The sequence below is a fragment of the Eurytemora carolleeae genome, unplaced genomic scaffold, assembly GCF_000591075.1.
Source record: "Eurytemora carolleeae unplaced genomic scaffold, Eaff_2.0 scaffold934, whole genome shotgun sequence".
In the NCBI taxonomy this organism is placed as follows: Eukaryota; Metazoa; Arthropoda; class Copepoda; order Calanoida; family Temoridae; genus Eurytemora; species Eurytemora carolleeae.
In genome coordinates, this window is record NW_019396826.1 from 32865 (window position 1) to 54437 (window position 21573).

Genomic DNA, 21573 nt, shown 5'->3' on the forward strand with positions numbered 1-21573 from the left:
TTTATTAAATTTAGTCCCTAGAGTTCATTCTGATATTTTAACCATTTTTTTATGACACTCTGTATTTTTATAAAAAAAATGTTCCGAGCACGTCTCTCCGCTCTACACTGTAGTTAAACACGGTGTAATTACACCCCTGAAGATTATTTTAAACTGCTACCTAATTTTGAACTGCTCCAAATATTTTTCAAGATAATGTTTTTTTTCAAAAAAGTACAACATCATCTCTTCCCAAAACTAAAATCAAAATATTTCAAAAATTATAAAAAGTACCAACTGAATTGCATAATGTCAAAATAAATGCAATAATTTTTATTGAAATTGTAATTCATTTTCAAAAGAAAGCACAACTATGTCAGAATGAAAAAATGTCAACAAAAATTGTAAAAACATTTAAATGTTGTAATATTTAGTTTTAAAAATAAAGATGTATTTCTGAATATGGAGAGGTTTGTAATCTTTATTAGTTTTGTTATCTGACACTTTTTAAACAGTATTATTTAAACATTAAAGACGGTTAGATTTAAAACTGCAACATGCCTTTCATTTTCTTTATTTTATGTGAAAACTTCAACATTTTCTTTATTTTATGTGAAAACTTCAACATTTTCTTCATTTTATGTGTAAACTGCAACATTTTCTTCATTTTATGTGTAAACTTCAACATTTTCTTCATTTTATGTGAAAACTACAACATTTTCTTTATTTTATGTAAAAAACTGCAACATTTTCTTTCTTTTATGTAAAAAACTACAACATTTTCTTCATTTTAAGTGAAAACTGCAACATTTTCTTCATTTTATGTGTAAACTTCAACATTTTCTTCATTTTATGTGAAAACTACAACATTTTCTTTATTTTATGTAAAAAACTGCAACATTTTCTTTCTTTTATGTAAAAAACTACAACATTTTCTTCATTTTAAGTGAAAACTGCAACATTTTCTTCATTTTATGTGTAAACTTCAACATTTTCTTCATTTTATGTGAAAACTACAACATTTTCTTTATTTTATGTAAAAAACTGCAACATTTTCTTTATTTTATGTAAAAAACTGCAACATTTTCTTTATTTGATGTGAAAACTTCAACATTTTCTTCATTTTTTTGTGAAAACTTCAACATTTTCTTAATTTTATGCAAAAACTGCACCATTTTCTTTCTTTTATGTGAAAACTTCAACATTTTCTTCATTTTTTTGTGAAAACTTCAACATTTTCTTAATTTTATGTGAAAACTGTAACATTTTCTACATTTTATGTGAAAACTGCAACATTTTCTTTATTTTATGTAAAAACTGCAACATTTTCTTTCTTTTATGTGAAAACTTCAACATTTTCTTCATTTTTTGTGAAAACTTCAACATTTTCTTAATTTTATGTGAAAACTGTAACATTTTCTACATTTTAAGCGAAAACTGCAACATTTCCTTCATTTTATGAGGAAACTATATTTCATGTTAAAAAGGAACATTTTCTATATTTCATGTTAAAACTGCAACATTCCCTACATTTCTTGTAAAAACAGAAACATATCCTACATCTCTTTTTAAAAGTGAAACATTTCCTACATTTCGTGTTAAAAGTGAAACATTTTCTACATTTCTTGAAAAAAACTGCAACATTTTCTTTATTTTATGTGAAAACTTCAACATTTGCTTCATTTCGTGTTAAAAGTGAAACATTTTCTACATTTCTTGTAACAAATTCAATATATCTTGTATTTATTGTTAAGACTGCAATATTTTCTTCATTTCCCGTTTAAACTGTAACATCTCCTACATTTCTTGTTAAAACTTCAAAATCTTCCTAATTTCTTATTATAATTGCAACATCTACTTTATTAGAAATCAGAACGGCAGCAACTCCTTTTGTGTTTAAACTTTAGTATCTTCTTCATTTTCATGCTAAAACTGCAGCTGCTATTACAATCATGTTAAAACTGCATCTTCTTTTATAAGTTTACATCAACACTGCAGCCTTCTACATTTTTAATCAAAAATAGCAGCTTATTTTAAATCCTCGTGCTAAAACTTCAGCTCTTTTTACATATTTTATGTTAAAACTGCAGCTCTTTTTACATATTTTATGTTAAAACTGCCGCTCTTTTTACATATTTTATGTTAAAACTGCAGCTCTTTCTACAATATCTTCAAAAACTGCACCTCCTTCTACAATGTTAAAACTGCAGCTCTCTTTACAATATCTTTATGTTAAAACTGCAGCTCCCTTTGCGATATTTTCATGTTAAAACTGCAGCTCCCTTCACAATATTTTCATGTTAAAACTGCAGTTCCCTTTACAATATCTTTATGTTCAGACTGCAGCTCTCACAATATTTTCATGTTAAAACTGCAGCTCCCTTTACAATATTTTCATGTTAAAACTGCAGCTCCCTTTGCGATATTTTCATGTAAAACTGCAGCTCCCTTCACAATATTTTCATGTTAAAACTGCAGCTCCCTTTACAACAACTTTATGTTAAAACTGCAGCTCTCTTTACCGCAACTTCATGTTAAAACTGCAGCTTTTTTACCGTAACTTCATGTTAAAACTGCAGCTCTCTTTACCGTAACTTCATGTTAAAATTGCAGCTCTCTTTACCGTATCTTCATGTTAAAACTGCAGCTTCCTTTACGATATCTTTATGTTAAAAATGCAGCTCTCTTTACCGTAACTTCATGTTAAAACTGAAGCTCTCTTTACCGTAACTTCATGTTAAAACTGCAGCTTCCTTTACAATATCTTTATGTTAAAACTGCAGCTCTCTTTACAATATCTTCAAGTTAAAACTGCAACTTCCTTTACGATATCTTCATATTAAAACTGCAGCTCTCTTTAGCGTAACTTCATGTTAAAAGTGCAGCTTCCTTTACAATATCTTCATTTTAAAACTACATCTTCCGACAATATCTTATTTTCACTAAATAGCTCTAATGTTCTACTTCATACCACAATAAATAAATAATGAACACTAAAATTCAAGTTTAAACTCAGAATATGGCAGTTAAAAGAAGTAAAATCATTCTAGACCTGAGAATAGCTTCTGGGTGTGGAATTCTTTAGTAATACCAGTTTTATTACTTTTTATCTTTTTTTCTAACTATTTGTGTAAATACTTATTTTTTGTTAATTTTAATCATATTGCCTTCATGGCTATCTATAACAGCAAAAAAATAACATAAAATGAACGGGTTTTTTCAAATTTTTTATCCAGGCAGTCAGGAATTATAATTTATGATCAGAGGGTCTCTAAAAACATTATAGACGGTTTATATATACAAAACCATTCTCGGCGTTTATTCATAAATCTCACACCTAAAAAAGAAACATCCTGCTCCCGTTATTCTTGGAATTTCAAAATGATGTTTGCCTTTAAAAATAATTCTGAACCAAAAACATCATCGGTGTCAAAATTGAGTCATGTTTTAAGAAAGTTCACTTTTTTAAAACTTAATTTTTTAAGTCACCACCACCTCTCCACCCCCCCCCCATTCCCCTTCAATTCTTAAATGGATGATTTGAACGTTGATTCCATGGCATTAAAATGGAAAATAAGGTTTTCGTATTTTATTTATTTGAACACAAATTTTCTTAAAAGAAAGTTGAACAATTTGTGTAGATGTAAATAGATGTTATGCTCACTTCCAATATAATGTTTTTCCTATACTCTGCAAATTAATAAAGATTAAGATAACTATAATTCACAATAATTTATTAATTAAATAAAGATTAAAAACTATATATTTCACATATCACAGCCAAAAAAAGGACGACACAAAAACGAAACTATAAAGGTTCAAACAACACTTTCATGTCTCTTCTTTCTCCCAAGATTGTTTGGTTGGTATTCGTCTAGATTACTTCTACTGGTGTCTCCTCCCGGAGTAATAAAATTGTTTGGATTTACCCTCAACCCTGCTCCAGGTACAGCTCCAGGTACGGATCCTCTGAAGCTGTAGTAGTACAAGGATCTGGTCAGAACCTGCTGGGCGTAATCATCATGAGAAAGTTCCTCAGGACGTTCCTCTTCTCCAGGTTGTCCATAGGGCTGGAGCTGTTCATTGCTCTGTCTGTGCTCCCCTGAATCTGAGATAGAATCATCTGTACTTGTAGTTGGTCTGGAGCTATTACTTCCCTCCTCAAATCCTTTCTTTTGTCCAGACTCAGATCTAGGCAATGATTCTAACCAACTGTAAATACCACTCTCCGTCTCAACTCTCTCAACCTTAGTTTCCGGAGTAAATCCAGCTTCATATGTATCCTGAACCCACTGTGTTTTACTTCTCTTTAACCGTTTAGCTCTAAGGATAAGAGCAAGGATAAGAAGAACTATGATTAGAAGAACTCCACCCCCTACTCCTGATACAATATATATCTGTTGTTTATCAAGAAACCAGCTGAGTTTACCAAGCTTAAGTTCTTCTTGTATCTCTTCATCCTTCTTAGTAATATCAGAATCAGTATCTTCATCAACATATACTTGAACAAGGTTACTTATACGTCCTCTGTTCCCAGCAACATCAAATGATGTTAAAGCAAAGTAGAATAGTTCATTGGTCCAAGGAACCCGGGTTAATATTCTCTGTATAGATCCTGAACCTAGAGATATCAAGGTTGTACCCTGATTTACAAGGATACCTTGACTAGTAAAGTTCTCTTCAGACAAGGCTAAAGGATTGGTGTGACATCTTATTTCATATTTATCCACTCTTCCTTCATCATAGTTGTCTCCAGGAGCAGTCCATCTTAGCTCTAGGTTCAGAGATGTAGAGTTCTCAAGTTCAGGTTCAGATAGCTCCGAGTTCTCTAGGTAGGAGGATGAATTGAGCAGGGTTAAACTCAGATCAGATACTCTGGACGGAGGAATTATATCTTCTCCAGGTACTACTCCAACCTTGACAAAGAAGGACGGAGCAGCAACATATCTCCGATATGAACCAGTGGGTATCGGAGCTCCCTCTGACAGAGTAAATGATCTTCCGTTATTATCCGAAATAAGTATTCTCACTGTATAGTATCCAGGTATACTGGAGAATACAGACAAATATCCAGAATATACACCATCTCCTTCCTTGATATCCGAGTATCCTGTATCCTTGAGTAATATTTCTGTATCAGAGTTAGGTCCGGATACAATAGCTCTGATCTCAGCTCCATGAACTGGTTCTTCTCCTCTCTCAACCCTAGCCAGTATCTGTACAGGGGTGGAGAAGTTGTCAACCTTCAAGGTTTGTATTCCTACAATCCTTATTTCTTTCTCTTTTCCTCGTGCTACCACATCAACAAGCATCCTTGTTCCTGGTAATCCTGCCTCTGGATACAGTTTAACATGATACGTCCATATTCCTGGTTCACTTAATCCACTATACCGGAGTAAAACCATCCCGTCCTCAAACTTGGAGAATATATTCTTTTGTCCTGATGGATCAATAACTTCAAAATATTCTATCTTCTGCTCATCTTCAACTGTTAGAGTTACAGTTATATCTTCTCTTAGGTTTTCTTCCACAATAAAAGTTCCAGAGAATTCATAAGAGAGATGATCAGACTCATGAATCTTTGCAAGAGTATCTTCTTCAACTCTGTTCATTATATCAATAAGTACTTCATTAAGTTGGTTTAGTGGAATCTCAGTATTCTCTTCAAGAATAGAATAAACTGTTCCAATATTGGTTTCCTCCCTTTCTGGATATAGAACTGTATATATCTCAGTTATATCATCTACCTGGAGATTAGAATACAAGTTTCCAGTTACAAGTATAATGGATCCAGAGCTTCCAGCTAATATATCCTTGGCTAGTTTTATCCCACATGATAAACATGTTTCATTAGATTCTTCTATTCTTCTTGGTATTCTTCCATGTAAACCTTCTCTATTAGTATGTGTAACTACTGTAGGAGGTAAAACTAGGTTACCTTCTCTACCATAGGTTATAATACTCAACATAGTTCCATCCTTGAGATTATTTATAAACCTATTAAAAGATTTCTTGATATTTATCCATCTTTGGTTGATATCCATGATACTGGTTTGATCTAGAACTAGAACATAATGTTCTTCTCCTTCTACAACATATCTGAACTCAGGTTGAGTAAAGTTGACAGGTTGACTCCGGGTACCAATTATATCTAGAGGGTTCCGGCCTTCGCAGATTATATTTTGCTCCGTCCTACTTATCCCATCATAGCTGGTATCATTTAGAACCTGAGTTAGGGATTCATAATCTTGGAGAAATACTCCGAACCTAGAGTTTATTAGTTGTGTCATCACTGTACTCTCCAGGTTGGGTTTATTCAGTGCAGAGAGAGGTAGTGATACACCTAAACCCTGAGCTCCACAACCACGAGGTTGAAGAGAGTAAGGTTCAGCTCCTTGATGTTGCAGGATAAGGTTGGGTTTAGCTCCAGATATCCGGGTGGATAAAACAGTCCTTCCAGGTTGACAAGCAGCCTGTCTCCAGTGTTTAGGTAAACTGATTTCAATATTAGAGATATCATGTCCTAATCCAAGATCATTCAGTCCGGAGAAACTTGAAACCAAAACATCCTGAAATAGAAATTTTATGACGATCGTTTCAGAAGTTTTATTCAATAAGATCAGAATGTCAAAACAAATTCTATTTGTAGCAGATTTTTTTCTTCAAGCTTTGATATTAAACCATGTAAAGTATAAAGTGACAATAAGACCGACTTGAATTCATTACCTGGAGCCGTTTAAGTGTTTCTGTACAGTTTTCTAAAGGAACTGAGTTAGATATTTGAACTCGAAATCTTGCGGGGTTTTCACAAAATAAACTTGGAAGAGATATTATTAAAAATATCAACCGCATGATGGCTACTTTAGTTCGAACACTTTTAGTGAGATGTTTTCATTTCAACCTTACTAGATCACGGTTTGTAAGTGACTGTCAGACACAGACAGACTGAGATAAACTTCTGACTGGAGTAAGGTTGGTGCGGGGTCGGCGGAGAGTTCTGAAGGGTTCGCGCCCCCGTCTCGGCCCGGACGGTCCGTCCGCACCATTTTCTTAAAAGTTTTGACCTGACCCGGCAAAAAATCCGCGAAATCTGAGAAAATTTCGGGAAATCTCCATGAGCGCTGTGCATGCAGCAACATTTTGCAGAATTTTTCAAGTTTCACACTAGTCCTTGCACACATATCACGCTCCGAGCAACGGGAATTCGCAATGATACCTAAATTGTCCAATTTCCCAGAATTAAATGATTTTGATAAATTCCATGGCAAATAAATCCCAGGTTTCCAAGAAAGATGAGACGTCAAAGACAACTTATATTGTAAACTGTAAAGGCTTAATTTGTCTTATTAATTGTAAAGTTTGATTGCGTACATGTATTCTATTTATTTATTAAATTACTTTATTTTCATTCATAACAAAGACTGAGATTTCCAGGTTGTCATTAAAGCCTTGTGTGGGCAAAACTGAAAAAAAAAATTTCTGCTATATTTTAAATTAAGTAATATCGTTACAGCTAAATTGCAATAAAAAACTTTGTAACGCAAAACAAATCGTTAATGAATATCCCCATCATCTCTTTAAGGTCTTGACATCGGTTCTATTGTTCAATAACTCACGGTTGTTATTGAAAGAATTCAACCTAAAAATAGATTTTAAAAAGAGTTCAAATCAAAACCAATCTTTCATCCCTTCCTGTCTATTTTCTATTTTCCGTATCAAATTTTAAATTTATCAACATTAAATCATTTTTTCAGTGAGCCACACGAAAATTAAAATATTTTTAAAGAATTTCTCGATCTCGTAGAAATTCTTATTTCTAATTTAGTCATTATTGGATTTTAATTATGAGTATCTATCTATTCTCGTGCTTAATCACCCAACATGCACCGCGCTGATAACTTGATAACTATGGTTAGATGATCAAAACGTTATTGCACCCCCCGGCCCCGCCCTAGGCATCAGAGCTACGCCCTCCCGCAGTGTTTTAATTGAGGCGGGGCACAGCACAGCCAAACTCAATATTCTGCAGTCTGAAGGATGGATGTTCTATACATTCTTTTAAAAAATATGTTAGACTTATAACAGGGTGCATTGCAGGTAATCTATCATTGTGCAGCTGATCTATACTACAAAGCCTTTCTATTTTGTGCATTTTGATTTCGCGGATTTTCCTCTTCTCTTTGGTAGATTTCTAATGTCATCGAACATTTTTAAAGATTTTTTCCAACAAAATTATGAAACCCCATTTTTTTAAATAACAATTTTAATAAACGAACATTTTTTTTTGAAAGATTGAAAAAACGAACGATTTACGAACAAAATGAATCATTTTAGGTACAGATAAAAAAAATGGTGGCCCTATGTGTTCAGCAGTTTATTGGATATTAAGTGAAAAATTATTGTCTAGCCAAGAGACTTAAGTCAAACATATTTATACATATTTTTTATATTTTAAGACTATATATTATTTCATAAATCTTTGGACGCAAAAAAATGTCTTCAATAATATATATTAATTTTTTTTAAATTTTTGATTTCTGCGTCTTTTTATTTTGCCGATCTTCATCTTTTCTTCACAGTTCCTTCTTATTAATCGTAAATTATCCTTGTTTAGTTCAATGTAATAATCTAGACATGCATTAATTTATTGCTTATTGTTGCCTCTAGCCCCCCCCCTCCCTCTTCACCCCTGCCCCCCTCTCCCATCCTCGCTGATTANTACAGTTTCATGAGTCCTACTGTATATATCTACAGTTTCATGAGTCCTACTGTATATATCTACAGTTTCATGAGTCCTACTGTATATATCTACAGTTTCATGAGTCCTACTGTATATATCTACAGTTTCATGAGTCCTACTGTATATATCTACAGTTTCATGAGTCCTACTGTATATATCTACAGTTTCATGAGTCCTACTGTATATATCTACAGTTTCATGAGTCCTACTGTATATATCTACAGTTTCATGAGTCCTACTGTATATATCTACAGTTTCATGAGTCCTACTGTATATATCTACAGTTTCATGAGTCCTACTGTATATATCTACAGTTTCATGAGTCCTACTGTATATATCTACAGTTTCATGAGTCCTACTGTATATATCTACAGTTTCATGAGTCCTACTGTATATATCTACAGTTTCATGAGTCCTACTGTATATATCTACTGTATATAACCAGAAAACTCTAAAATAGGAAGCGAACTTTCATAATCAAGTCATAGCTTAAAAAAATCGATGAGTAAGAGACACAGCATTTTACGCAGTGAAAAATTACCCATTTCACTAAATTAGTGATTAAAATGTCCCTGGTAAAACTGTTTTGCTTTGTAATGATATCAGATACACTTAAGTATTGCTATAATGGCGTCTTCATATTCCTTTGTTTTTTTGGTGATCACTGTAACCCAACAGTTTATTTCTAATTGGGTCTCAAGGTATGCTAATAAATTTAATTAAATAATTTAGAAATATTTAATTGGAAAATATTGCAAAAAGGGTTGAGAGAGGTTGTCAGTGAATAATTTGAAATATTTGGATAATTTTTCAATTCAATTCGAAAATTTATTCAATTGCTGGAGGCATCCCATGGAATACCTAGCTTCACCCTCAAACCCTATCATCTTCCTCTAAACACAGATTATACAGATTTCACAGATACACCAGGATCACAAATTAGACGGATTTTACAGATACTCCAATATCACAGATTATACAGATTTTACATATACTCCAGTATAACAGATTATACAGATTATAGACATATACCCGTATCACAGATCATACAGATTATATATATAAACCAGTATCACAGATTAAACAGATTACATAGATACACCAGGATCACAGATTATACATATTATATAGATAAACTAGTATCACAGATTATACAGATTATAAACATACCTGTATCACAGATTATAGAGATTATAAACTAGTATCACAGATTGTATAACAGATTATACAGATACACCAGTATCCAAGATTATACAGATTATATAGATAAACCCGTATCACAGATTATAAACATTATATAGATAAACCAGTATAACAGATTATACAGATTATATAGATAAACTAGTATCACAGCACAGATTATACAGATTATAAACCAATATATCGGATTATACAGATTATAAACATACCTGTATCAAATATTAAACATAAACTAAAATCACAGTCTTATCTGGTTGTTAATCGTTTTGTTTGTTCTTGAGGTTTTTTAAACTTTTGAAATGTTCCACAAAAATTTGAGAAGTTTTTAAATTTTAAAATAGTTTTTTCTAAATATGTGCTTTTCTTCCACTGAGCCAAATTAGGACCCAGAGAGAAAATAAATCCAAAAAAACATAAGCAAACCGGAAGCGTTTTTCCCTTTTATTTTCTTGGCATAAAAAAAATTGTAAATATTAATAAAAGCAAACTTTAACAAAATACAGTTTTAAGATGTTGTAAACTTTAGAAAGAGATTTGTTTTAAAAAAACAAAAAATGCTTAACAACCCTACTTAAAGTCACAGATTATATAGATTTAAAATATAAACCGGTCTAAAGGTTACAATATTAAGCAAATAAGTTGAACACTTGACTCAAACCAAACTACAATTTTTAAATCCCTTCTTGCAACCTGATGATGAACACCTTTAATATTTCAAACTATTGAATTTAGCAAAATTCATAGTTAGAAATATTAGTGGTCTGCAATATTAGGATGCAAAGATATAACTATTAGAAAGTTAGAGTATGAAGAAAGTACTTCGTAATTTGTTCTTTTGGATAAATCCTAAAAAAGTAAACCTATAAATGAGTTTTAACTAGGTTAAAACAAACACTATCTATTTATTTATGATTGGGTTTGTTCACGTGGCATTAAAGAAAGGTTAAAGAAAGTGAGAAAATTCTTTTTATTGAATTAAACATTTCTGAGAGCTAGCCCCCCCCCCTGTCCCTTCTCATACCTGAATTCTTTATCAATTTAAAAGCTCCGAAATTAGTCTATAAAAAGCAAAAAAATTGGAATCTTGCAAATCATGGCAGCGGAACGTATGTCTGTCTGTAAACCATATTGTGTCTGTGAGTTGTCTCCTAGTGTTTTCTATTGTATTGTATCTACCCTGTCTACCCTGTCTATTCCCATATATGGACATGTATCAGTGTGTAAGTATTCTGTATCAAGGATACACAAGTTGGGAAATATTTGGATATTTTATTCAAATAAAAATACCACCCAGGGTTTCCCCCTGGTGTATACATAGTAGGAGATTTCTCGATAATACAAACCCCGTTTTCTCCATATTCTGTCTGACATAGAATATTTAATCCATGAAATTATATAACTTACTGAAAATCTTTTAGAGCCATATATTGATCCAGTTTTCATATATTGATCATAAATTAATCCAGTTTTATCCATGAGATCATATATTGATCAAGTATAATCCAGTTTTACCCATGGGATCATATATTATCAAGTATAATCCAGTGTTATCAAAGGGATAAAATATTGATCAAGTATAATTTTACGGGTCCAATTGGGATCATATATTTATCAATTATAATCCAGTTTATTCATAGGATCATATGATGATCAAGTGTAATACAGTTTATTCATAGGATCACATAATGATCAAGAATAATCAAGTTTTATCCATGGGATCATATATTGATCAAGTATAATCCAGTTTATCCATGAGATCATATAATGATCAAGAATAATCCAGTTTTACCCATGGGATCATATATTATCAAGTATAATCCAGTGTTATCTTAGGGATAATATATATTGATCAAGTATAATTTTACGGGTCCAATTGGGATCATATATTTATCAATTATAATCCAGTTTATTCATAGGATCATATAATGATCAAGAATAATACAGTTTATTCATAGGATCATATAATGATCAAGTGTAAATAGTTTATTCATAGAATCATATAATGATCAAGAATAATACAGTTTATTCATAGGATCATATAATGATCAAGAATAATCCAGTTTATTCATAGGATCATATAATGATCAAGAATAATACAGTTTATCCATAAGATCATATAATGATCAAGTATAATCCAGTTTATCCATAGGATCATATAATGATCAAGAATAATCAAGTTTATTCATGGGATCATATAATGATCAAGTATAATACAGTTTATTCATAGGATCATATAATGATCAAGAATAATCCAGTTGTATCCATGCGCGATCATATATTGATCACAAGATTTAACCAATTGAGAAAATAAAGTTTAAATTTATTGAAAAAGTAAAAGAAACAAAGGGGAGAGAGAGGGGGGATTTCTCTCGACATACTTTTTTAAAAAATCGTTTTTGTTAAAAAATATAAAAGCTTTCCATTTCTTTCTTTTTTTTCCTTAAAGGTAGGTATTGACTTACAAAATGCATAATTATAAAATATTTTGGTGTACTGCATATTGTTTTGTAAACAGAAGAAAGCAGAAGCATAAAATTTAATGTCTGCATTCAAACCTTGTTTATGGGATAATTAACCCAATTGAGAGAACAAGAATTCTTCATTCATTTCAAAACATGGAAAAATGAAGACTTTGAAACAAAATAGGTTGGTCTAATTAAGATATGAAGTGTAGGGTTCCTAGAAAATATCTAAAACGACTGTATCTCAGTAATTTGAATATATTCTATATAAGGGGGGGAGAGAGAAATTGGTATACACGAAAGTTTGAAGGAAGAGAAGAAAAGAGTTACAGGGAATCAATTTCTGGTTTTCTTTCCCGAGAAAAAGTTTAAGATCCGTGAATAAAATGTGTACCGTACAATGTACACCACATACAAGTTGAGATTTACACTGTACAATGTACACTACATAGATGTTGAGATGTACACGGTTGCAATGTAAAGTGTGATTTATACATGTTAATATATGTGTACACTTCCATTGTGCTGTTATAGGTTGTCAAAACTAATGAATTCTCATACTAATTTTATCTTTTCTTAATAAAGCTCTTCCCGGTCCCCTAGCCTGTCCTATCCTCGGCGCTCGGCCCCCTAGCCTGTCCTGGGCCGTAGCGATCCCTGCCAAGAATTTGTCGTGTATAAAATTGATAGGAGGGGGGGGGTNGGTCCACAATTCGTAAAGTAGGACAAACAAAAAATAGAATTTTGAAAGAAAACAATATTATCCTATGTTACCCCAGGGTACCCATGAGTTTCCGAGTTTCATTTATATAAATATATGTTAGCCATAGCTGGCCAAACGGCTGAACCAAATAGGCTGACATTTTTTAGGAAACCCGTAGGATAACATTTTTTTTTCAAAATTCTATTTTTTTATTTTACGGGCAATGCCGGGCACTTCAATTTGTTATTAACATAAACCTATAATTACTTTAAAAAGACATGGTAATCTGAGGGAAAACAATTTAGAAAAAAAAACAGAAAACTTATTCCAACTTTTTGTTCCCCTTTAAGATGGATGCCGCGCAAATATTTTTGAATGTGAAATTTTCATCGTAAGATAGATAAACATGTGTTCCTTATTATGTTATTAAATGTTTTTGTATGATAAACCCGTTTTTGCTTTCATTCATACTTTTTCTATCCATTCATGACTGTATTTGGGATTTATACTAGCGCTTGGTCAAAATATTTGTATAGCTCTCGGCTTAATTAGAAAATACTAGAAAATACTAAAAATACTAGAAAATACTAGAAAATATTAGATATATATGTAGGGTAGGGTCGATTTTGGAACCAAGAATGATGGCCTAGTGATATACCTGCGCCTAAATATTCTAAGAACTTTGCAAAAAAAAATAATCAAAATTTTTAAAGAGTTTTATGGAAATAATAGATAAAAAGACACTAGCAGAACTGAAAAAAAGCTTTCAAAATAATTTAGGGTGGATGAAAAAAGGTTGGCTTGGCAATTTTTCGCTCCTATTTCTTAACAATCTATTATTGGCTATAATACAGTTTAAATCAGAGATTTTGAGTCATCGAAAGAATTTATAAAATGTCGTCTTGACAAATTTTCAATGGGTTATATACTATAAGACGTAAATGTCAGTACTTGCAAAAATAAATAAATAGCCATGAATAGGCGGGAACATTTTTAAAGAGCTCCATATAATAATTTAATTAAAAAACTAAATGTCTGCAGCATTTTATTATCAGAAAGTTAAGAATACGACATTTATAAATTTTTCCCATGTCTCTTTACATTTGAACTTAATTGTAAGAATGTAAAAAAAAAAACTCTTCTAATTGATTATCCCAAGTTGCGTATATGCCAGCTACGATGTTGACTCTAATGTTAAAGATCGTCCCTGCACAATGAACCATAATTTAGAATCTTGCCAAATACTTCTGTCAAACTGAAGCTATATAACCAAGTGCATTTCAGTTCTAAAATTGAGATGTCAAGTGTTAGTAAGGTAAAACCAATAGTCAATTCTAGGTGACACTTCAAAGGTAACCCGATCTTGAAATTTGATTCATGATTTTCACAGCAGTCTGTACTTTGAGCCTGTATGTATGTAATACAAAAGTGTAACCCCAAAAAATGTTCTTTCAAGGCCAAAACATATATGTGTTCTCATTTTACGCTTTAAAAACAATTGAATTATTATTTGAACATAATTCTAGTTTATAAGACTTCAATAAAAACTTCCTCTATATGTTTTCTACCCTGATAAAGTAATTTCCACGACCTAACCATGAAATGTTCAAATCCACGGAGTTTCATGAAACATTAAACATAGCGTTTCTGTCCTTTCTCAGAGTTTTGTTGATTGATTATAAGAAACAAAGAAAACTGGGATCCATATTTGATATTTGAAAATACAGTGAGACCTCAAAAAACTGTGGATTATGAAGTTGGCTTTTCAGTAATCTTTTGTGTAATTGATGTTGTTAAAAAGCAAAATAGTTTTACAAGTATCTCAAAAATCAACTTGTTATGGAATGTTCATTAAACTTTCTAAAATCTAACCTTGAGTTTAATTGTCGTCTTCTTAGCCCACAATTTTTAATCCCATTGTATTTCAAACTTATTTTTATTTTCGAAGATACAATTGGACATGCATTAGCACAAAAACTTTCAGTTATTGGAATCCCTGTTTTCAAGCTGAAGGCAAAACATTTATTTTAATTGATAACTTCTTATGTTTTACGAATCAAACTGAATGAAGTAAACCCTGAATTAAACTATTGGATAAGGTCAAACTGTGTTCACACATTTTATCATATTCAATTTAATCAGATATTTCTTGTAAAGGAAAAATGTTGAATCATCTAATAATTAACTAGGATTGAGGTTAGAAAAGGTTAAGAAAGGTCGGGGAACAAATCAATTCCAGGAAAAGGATAAAAGTCACTCTGCAGTCTGCAAGCCACACAGTTTGGAAAATAAATTACCAACAAATGAGTCTGGGTCGACTTTTAAGCTTTTCACAAAACTAAATAAATCTTTAAAATATAACATACAGTCGTCCTCCCATTTATCAATACAATAAAGACGGTTTTTGGTTTGTTTTAATTTTGATTTGGTTTCAAGCTTTTAAACAGTTTGGATACACATAAAGATCAAAACAAGATAGAATCTGTACAATAAAAAATTTGTCTTCATTGTATTGATATGATCGCCGACCACTGTACAATGCATTTTTCTGTAATCTTTTAGTTTTTATCAAACTCTAACTGTCCTGTAAAATGTATGTTCTGTGTTATCTTTTTAGACAGTGAGAACCAGAAAACTTCGGAATATGAAAACTACTTTTATACTTCATTTTGCTTTAATTAGTCCAATGAACGTAATATACAACATTGGTTAGTGTAAACAGACCAATTAAACTTAATAAGTAAGTTACTTTAGTAAAACTATTTGCTTTGTAACAACATTAAATGCATTTAAGAATTGCACAATGCGGTTTTCCTATTCCACAGTTTTCTGGTTCTTGATCTTAGTGTTTGGTGTTACAGATTTAAAATATGTTGTTTTATAATTTGTCTGAATTAGAATAATTTTAACACTTTTTGTGATAACTCACATGGGATTGTTTTTGGCAGGTCAAATTTGAAATTCCACCATTTCCATAAAAATCCACGAAAATATTTGTTTCTTGGAGTACTCTAAATAAATGGCGACGTAAAAATTAGCAGTTAAAACGTATGATACTAGAAAATACTAGAAAATATTAGAAAATACTAAAAATACTAGAAAATACTAGAAAATGCTAGAAAATACTAGAAAATACTAGAAAATACTAGAAAATACTAAAAATACTAGAAAATACTAGAAAATACTAGAAAATACTAGAAAATACTAGAAAATACTAGAAAATATAGAAAATGCTAGAAAATACTAGAAAATACTAAAAATACTAGAAATTACTAGAAAATACTAAAAATACTAGAAAATACTAGAAAATGCTAGAAAATACTAGAAAATACTAAAAAATACTAGAAAATGCTAGAAAATGCTAGAAAATACTAGAAAATACTAAAAATACTAGAAAATACTAGAAAATGCTAGAAAATACTAGAAAATACTAAACATACTAGAAATTACTAGAAAATACTAAAAATACTGGAAAATACTAGAAAATCCTAGAAAATACTAGAAAATACTAAAAATACTAGAAATTACTAGAAAATACTAGAAAATACTAAAAATACTAGAAAATACTAGAAAAGCAGCGCGAAGTGCCATTAAAGCCCTGTGTTTTATAAAAGTGTTGTTTTTGACCAGGGAAGAATTAAATGTTTTTATTAAAACTTGTTTTGACCAAGGGTTGGGTTCTTTCTTGCCGACTTGAAAACACATTAATGTTTTTATTTTCATTTTATATATTCTCTAGGGGAGCGTTCACGAAATAAAAGATAGATATGGGTGGAGGAAAAAAAACATTTTAAATTATGCCTCGATCAGTGCTAGTTTGGATGTATTTGCAAAGAATATTTGTACAAACGGTCCTAAATGGCACCAAAAAGTGTTTTATTTTTAAACCAATTTGCCTTTATTTGTACTTTAGCCCGTGAAATACGTTTTAAATCATGTTTTCTCTTCAATATTTTCAATCATCAGTCATCTTTGCATCTTTTGTTACTTTGCGAACCTTCCCTTCAGATGGCAATACTTGCAAATATTGACTTGATAAAAATTCAGGAGAATTCTAATGACATTGTTAGCAATGCATAAAAGTTGCTGATTAGTGCGTACATACTATAGTGACCAATAAATTTATACTGTTAAAAGCATAAAATCACAAAGTTAAAAACACATGATCACACTGTTAAAAACACATGGTCACACTGTTAAAAACACATGGTCACACTGTTAAAAACACCCGGTCACACTGTTAAAAAACATATGATCACATTGTGAAAATTGTGCGTGTAAAAAAAATTTTGAAAAAAAGTTTTCAAGAAAGATATTTAATCTGTGTATGCATTTTACTTTTCCGTTTTTTGCTTGTTTGCATCCAATAAACGTCTAATACGGTTGAACAGATCTTGCCAACTTTTTTGTGGTAGCTCAAATCAATTAACCTATGAAAATTTTTCTTTCTCGTCCAAGTTGAAAAAATTTGACTAATTACGATTTTATTTTTGGAAATTCATCAATATCACGAATCTTTTAGTTATGAAGATTAATGAAAAAAAGCGGCTTGAAAAACAACATTTAACAGCTAAAGTTTAAGAATAAAATGGAGCTATAAAGCGCAAAAAAAACTATTGGGGAAAAGGCTGGATCCGTATACAGGGTTACAGACGACTGTAGAGAATGTATTCTGTATTTTATCTAAGTTCTTGTTTTTTTCTATGGCCAATCATTTAATACACCATTATAGACTACTTTTAAGCCAGAAACCCGAATTAATTCAACATTGGATAATTTTTTTAGAAGATTTTTAGTAGTCATTAAAGTATATCATGCTTTGTGAGAAACTCTGTATGTGCTACTTGCTAGAGGAGCTATAGGTTTATACCAGCATGGATGGGAAAAGGAATGATAGTTCTAAGTTCAAATGTAAAAATTAGGGGCTTTGTTTATTGATTGAAAAAATATAACATTTTTAAGTGGCTGAAGACGTATTTTTAACTTACCCCCTCCATTTGTAGAGTGGCTTAACCGATGTACTCTATCTCAGTAAAAATGACGCAAAATTAAGAACCATTAATTTTTTGTTAAAGATTTTTTATTAATCTTGATTAAATAAATATTTAAAAGGAAACTCTTGTAAATCGGACCTGCAGCTCTATGAAGGAAGGTCGAACTTGAAATCGTGTAAACCGTCCTATTAAAATCATCAATTAAAACTGTTTGAAATGAAAAAATTTCTGTAGATTTATTTAAATGTTAGATTTTTTTAATTAGACATTTTTATTAATAAAACAGTTCTTTTCTGGTAGAATGGGGAGTCAAATAAGCTTAATAATTTTTAATTTAATTTAAGTTTTTCTTTATAAAAAATTACTTTCACATGTCTAGATTTAAATTTCTTGTTTTCTTAATTAAATTCTATGATTAAACTGTACGTTTTGGTTGCAAAGCTGAAACTTGCCTGATCGCACCACGACGAGTGCGTTAAGTAATTAGTAGAACAATTTGGGTAAATGAAGCGATTACAGCTCTTACAGCAAGATTTCAGGGATTTTCTTTAAATCCAGTGGGGGGGGGGGTTATATACAGGAGGAATGGGTAAAAAGGGGTTATTACTAGATCTAGGGGTGGGGGTAAAAAGGGGGTGAATTGGGGGGTCTTGAGATTTGATGAATGAAGTTTAGATGATATTTAACAGGTTGAAGGAGTAGCCAGGGAGTAGGGGGTAGGGGAGGAGTAAACCTATAATTAGAGAACGGGGGAAATGTTGGGGTGTCAAAAAAATTATTACTTCAAAAACAAAAATTTGAGACATTTTGTTGAGATATCGTGCTAAATTCTGTCATTTTCCTCCTTTGTCCCTGCTGCAATAGGGGAGGGTCACTTGAAATAATGTCTACAGTCTTTAGAAGAGTAAATTAGTGCACTATATTCTCTAGAAGAGTGAAGTAGTGTACTATATGTCTCTAGAAGAGTAAAGCAGTGTACTATATGTCTCTAGAAGAGTAAAGCAGTGTACTATATGTCTCTAGAAGAGTATTAGTGTACTTTATGTCTCTAGCAGAGTAAATTAGTTTACTTTATGTCTCTAGCAGAGTAAAGTAGTGTACTGTATGTCTCTAGAAGAGTAAAGTAGTGTACTGTATGTACATGTCTCCAGAAGAGTAAATTAGTGTACTTTATGTCTCTAGCAGAGTAAAGTAGTGTACTATATGTCTCTAGAAGAGTAAAGTAGTGTACTGTATGTCTCTAGAAGAGTAAAGTAGTGTACTATATGTCTCTAGAAGAGTAAAGCAGTGTATATTACATGTCTCCAGAAGAGTAAATTAGTGTACTTTATGTCTCTAGCAGAGTAAAGTAGTGTACTATATGTCTCTAGAAGAGTAAAGTAGTGTACTGTATGTCTCTAGAAGAGTAAAGTAGTGTACTGTATGTCTCTAGAAGAGTAAATTAGTGTACTATATGTCTCTAGAAGAGTAAAGCAGTGTACTATATACTCTAGAAGAGTAAAAAAGTGTACTATATGTCTCTAGAAGAGTAAAAAGTGTACTATATGTCTACTATACTTTAAAGTTTTGTTTGCTTTGCATGGTATACATACATGTCTACATGCTCATAGCGGATCAGCTGAATGAATACTTGGACACCCTGCATATTGATCTAACAGTGGTCAGTATATTTATTTGTACACCCTATATATTGATCTAACAGTGGTTGGTATATTTATTTGTACACCCCGTATATTTGATGCGGAAGAGAGAGTTAGTATCTGGAGGAAATAGTTCACACCCAACACAAGATACTCGATCAGGGGGGGCTTGATCATGGATTTAGTCCAAGTTTACCGAGCTCTGTGTAGTGTGTAAAGATATGCAAAGAATTGATGTAATCTATATTTAACGATAAATAAAGTTTAATTGCTATATTATGAGTCTAAACATGGATATATACTAGTTAAACCAATATTTGATGTTATGTTTATGTTAGATCTTGTTTTAACATGAGAAGAAAATACAGGATTTTCATCAAATATCATAAACAGTGTTTACATCTACGGATGAGGTTGTAATGACGACATTAAACTCTTGAAATATTACTCGAAATATAATTACTAGAATCATGATTGGTAGACTGCTCCTATAAACGTGCATTGGACATATTAATACCAAGTTTATAAAGTTAGCATATTTTATCTGAACTGTTGAACAAGATAATTAGGATAATTTGATATGATTAAGCAGATTAAGAATTAGAGCGCTCAACCAGGTTATTAAATTCAAAAGTTAAGCATCTTGTATGCAGCAACATTTTCGATAAACAGCTTTATACACTTTCTACTGACTCAACGCTTTTTTAAAACAATTCAAACTGTTTTTTACTTCATTTAAAGGAAATAAATGCGTAGCATGCAGGTTGCATACCTATGACATCGTTAATTGTGTGAGTAACAACGAGAAAGATATTGTCGTTTTTTCCATATTTGATTACATTGTGAGCACTAATGAACTATATTTGTTTTTATGAACTGTTGAACTATTGTATACTTTATCATTCTTACTCACTTCATGATGAATTTTCTAATGAAGTAATCATCGTGCTATAAGGGTTTGATTGGTTCCCGGATTTTCTCCAAAAAAATTAGAGTATTTCCAAAACATTTTTTTTCAATTTAAATGAAAATAAAATTGTAATCAACTTTAATTGTTATTTCTGTTTTGTTCAAAAGCTTATTTGATCTATAGAAATATCCCTTGAAATAAGACAAGTACACAAACGTTTCATAAAATTATCCATAACGCTATTATTTTGGCATAACGTCCTATAAAATTCTTGGATTTATATTATCTTTGCATCTCGAAGGTTCCAGCCTTTTAAGATTATATTTTAGATTCTAAAAAGGCATAACCCTTCTCGATAAAGAGAAAATTTCTGTCTAAAAACTTTATAACACTGCGAACCAAAATAAATATTGATATTATCAGTTACTTGTAATTATATTCAAAAGTTTAATATCTTGTATGCAATATTTTGAAAAGGCTTCATAAACTTTTTCAATGTGTTGTACTTTTTTACCCCTAGCTATAGGCATGGAAGGGAAGGGAGATATTTTTTTCGCGATAACTGGTTAAAACGGTAATAATGGTTTTAGGGTCGCCAAATTTTGTGACCATTTTAAGACAAAATTGTTAGTGAATATTTAAACGCCTCAAAAAATATGAAACATTTCTAATATTTTCTTTTTGGCATTTTTGATTTTATCAACAAATTAGGCACCTTGTATTAAGTATGCACATTTTATACAAACTACCTCATCTCTTGGTAATTAACGTTTTTATTTACACAGATTTTCTTCAACGGATTAAAAGTTTTTACTTAATTCAGAGTTTGCAACTTTTAAATTGATTTAAAAAATATAGTTTTCGTTTAAATAAGTTATTCAGTGACAGAAACCTTTTTTAATAGTCGAACCTACTAATCGTATTATGCAGGCTCTCAAACAAAAC

At 31.3% G+C, this 21573-nt stretch overlaps 1 protein-coding gene across 1 annotated transcript; it reads right to left on the reverse strand.

The window, feature by feature from the left end:
- Window positions 1-3696: 3696 nt before the first annotated feature.
- LOC111709113 (calcium-activated chloride channel regulator 1) lies at window positions 3697-6939 on the reverse strand. Its single transcript, XM_023482717.1, has 2 exons — window positions 6706-6939; window positions 3697-6548 (listed from the first exon to the last, which is right to left on the reverse strand). Exons 1-2 carry the CDS (start codon window positions 6829-6831, stop codon window positions 3798-3800), a joined length of 2877 nt encoding a protein of 958 aa, XP_023338485.1. The 5' UTR covers window positions 6832-6939; the 3' UTR covers window positions 3697-3797.
- Window positions 6940-21573: the final 14634 nt, after the last annotated feature.

Excerpts from the sequence above, each read along its gene's own strand:
- LOC111709113 (XM_023482717.1), bottom strand. The coding sequence starts at position 6,831 with ATGCGGTTGATATTTTTAATAATATCTCTTCCAAGTTTATTTTGTGAA. Across the intron at positions 6,549-6,705 it reads AAACACTTAAACGGCTCCAG|GATGTTTTGGTTTCAAGTTT; the intron begins GTAATGAATTCA and ends TTTCTATTTCAG.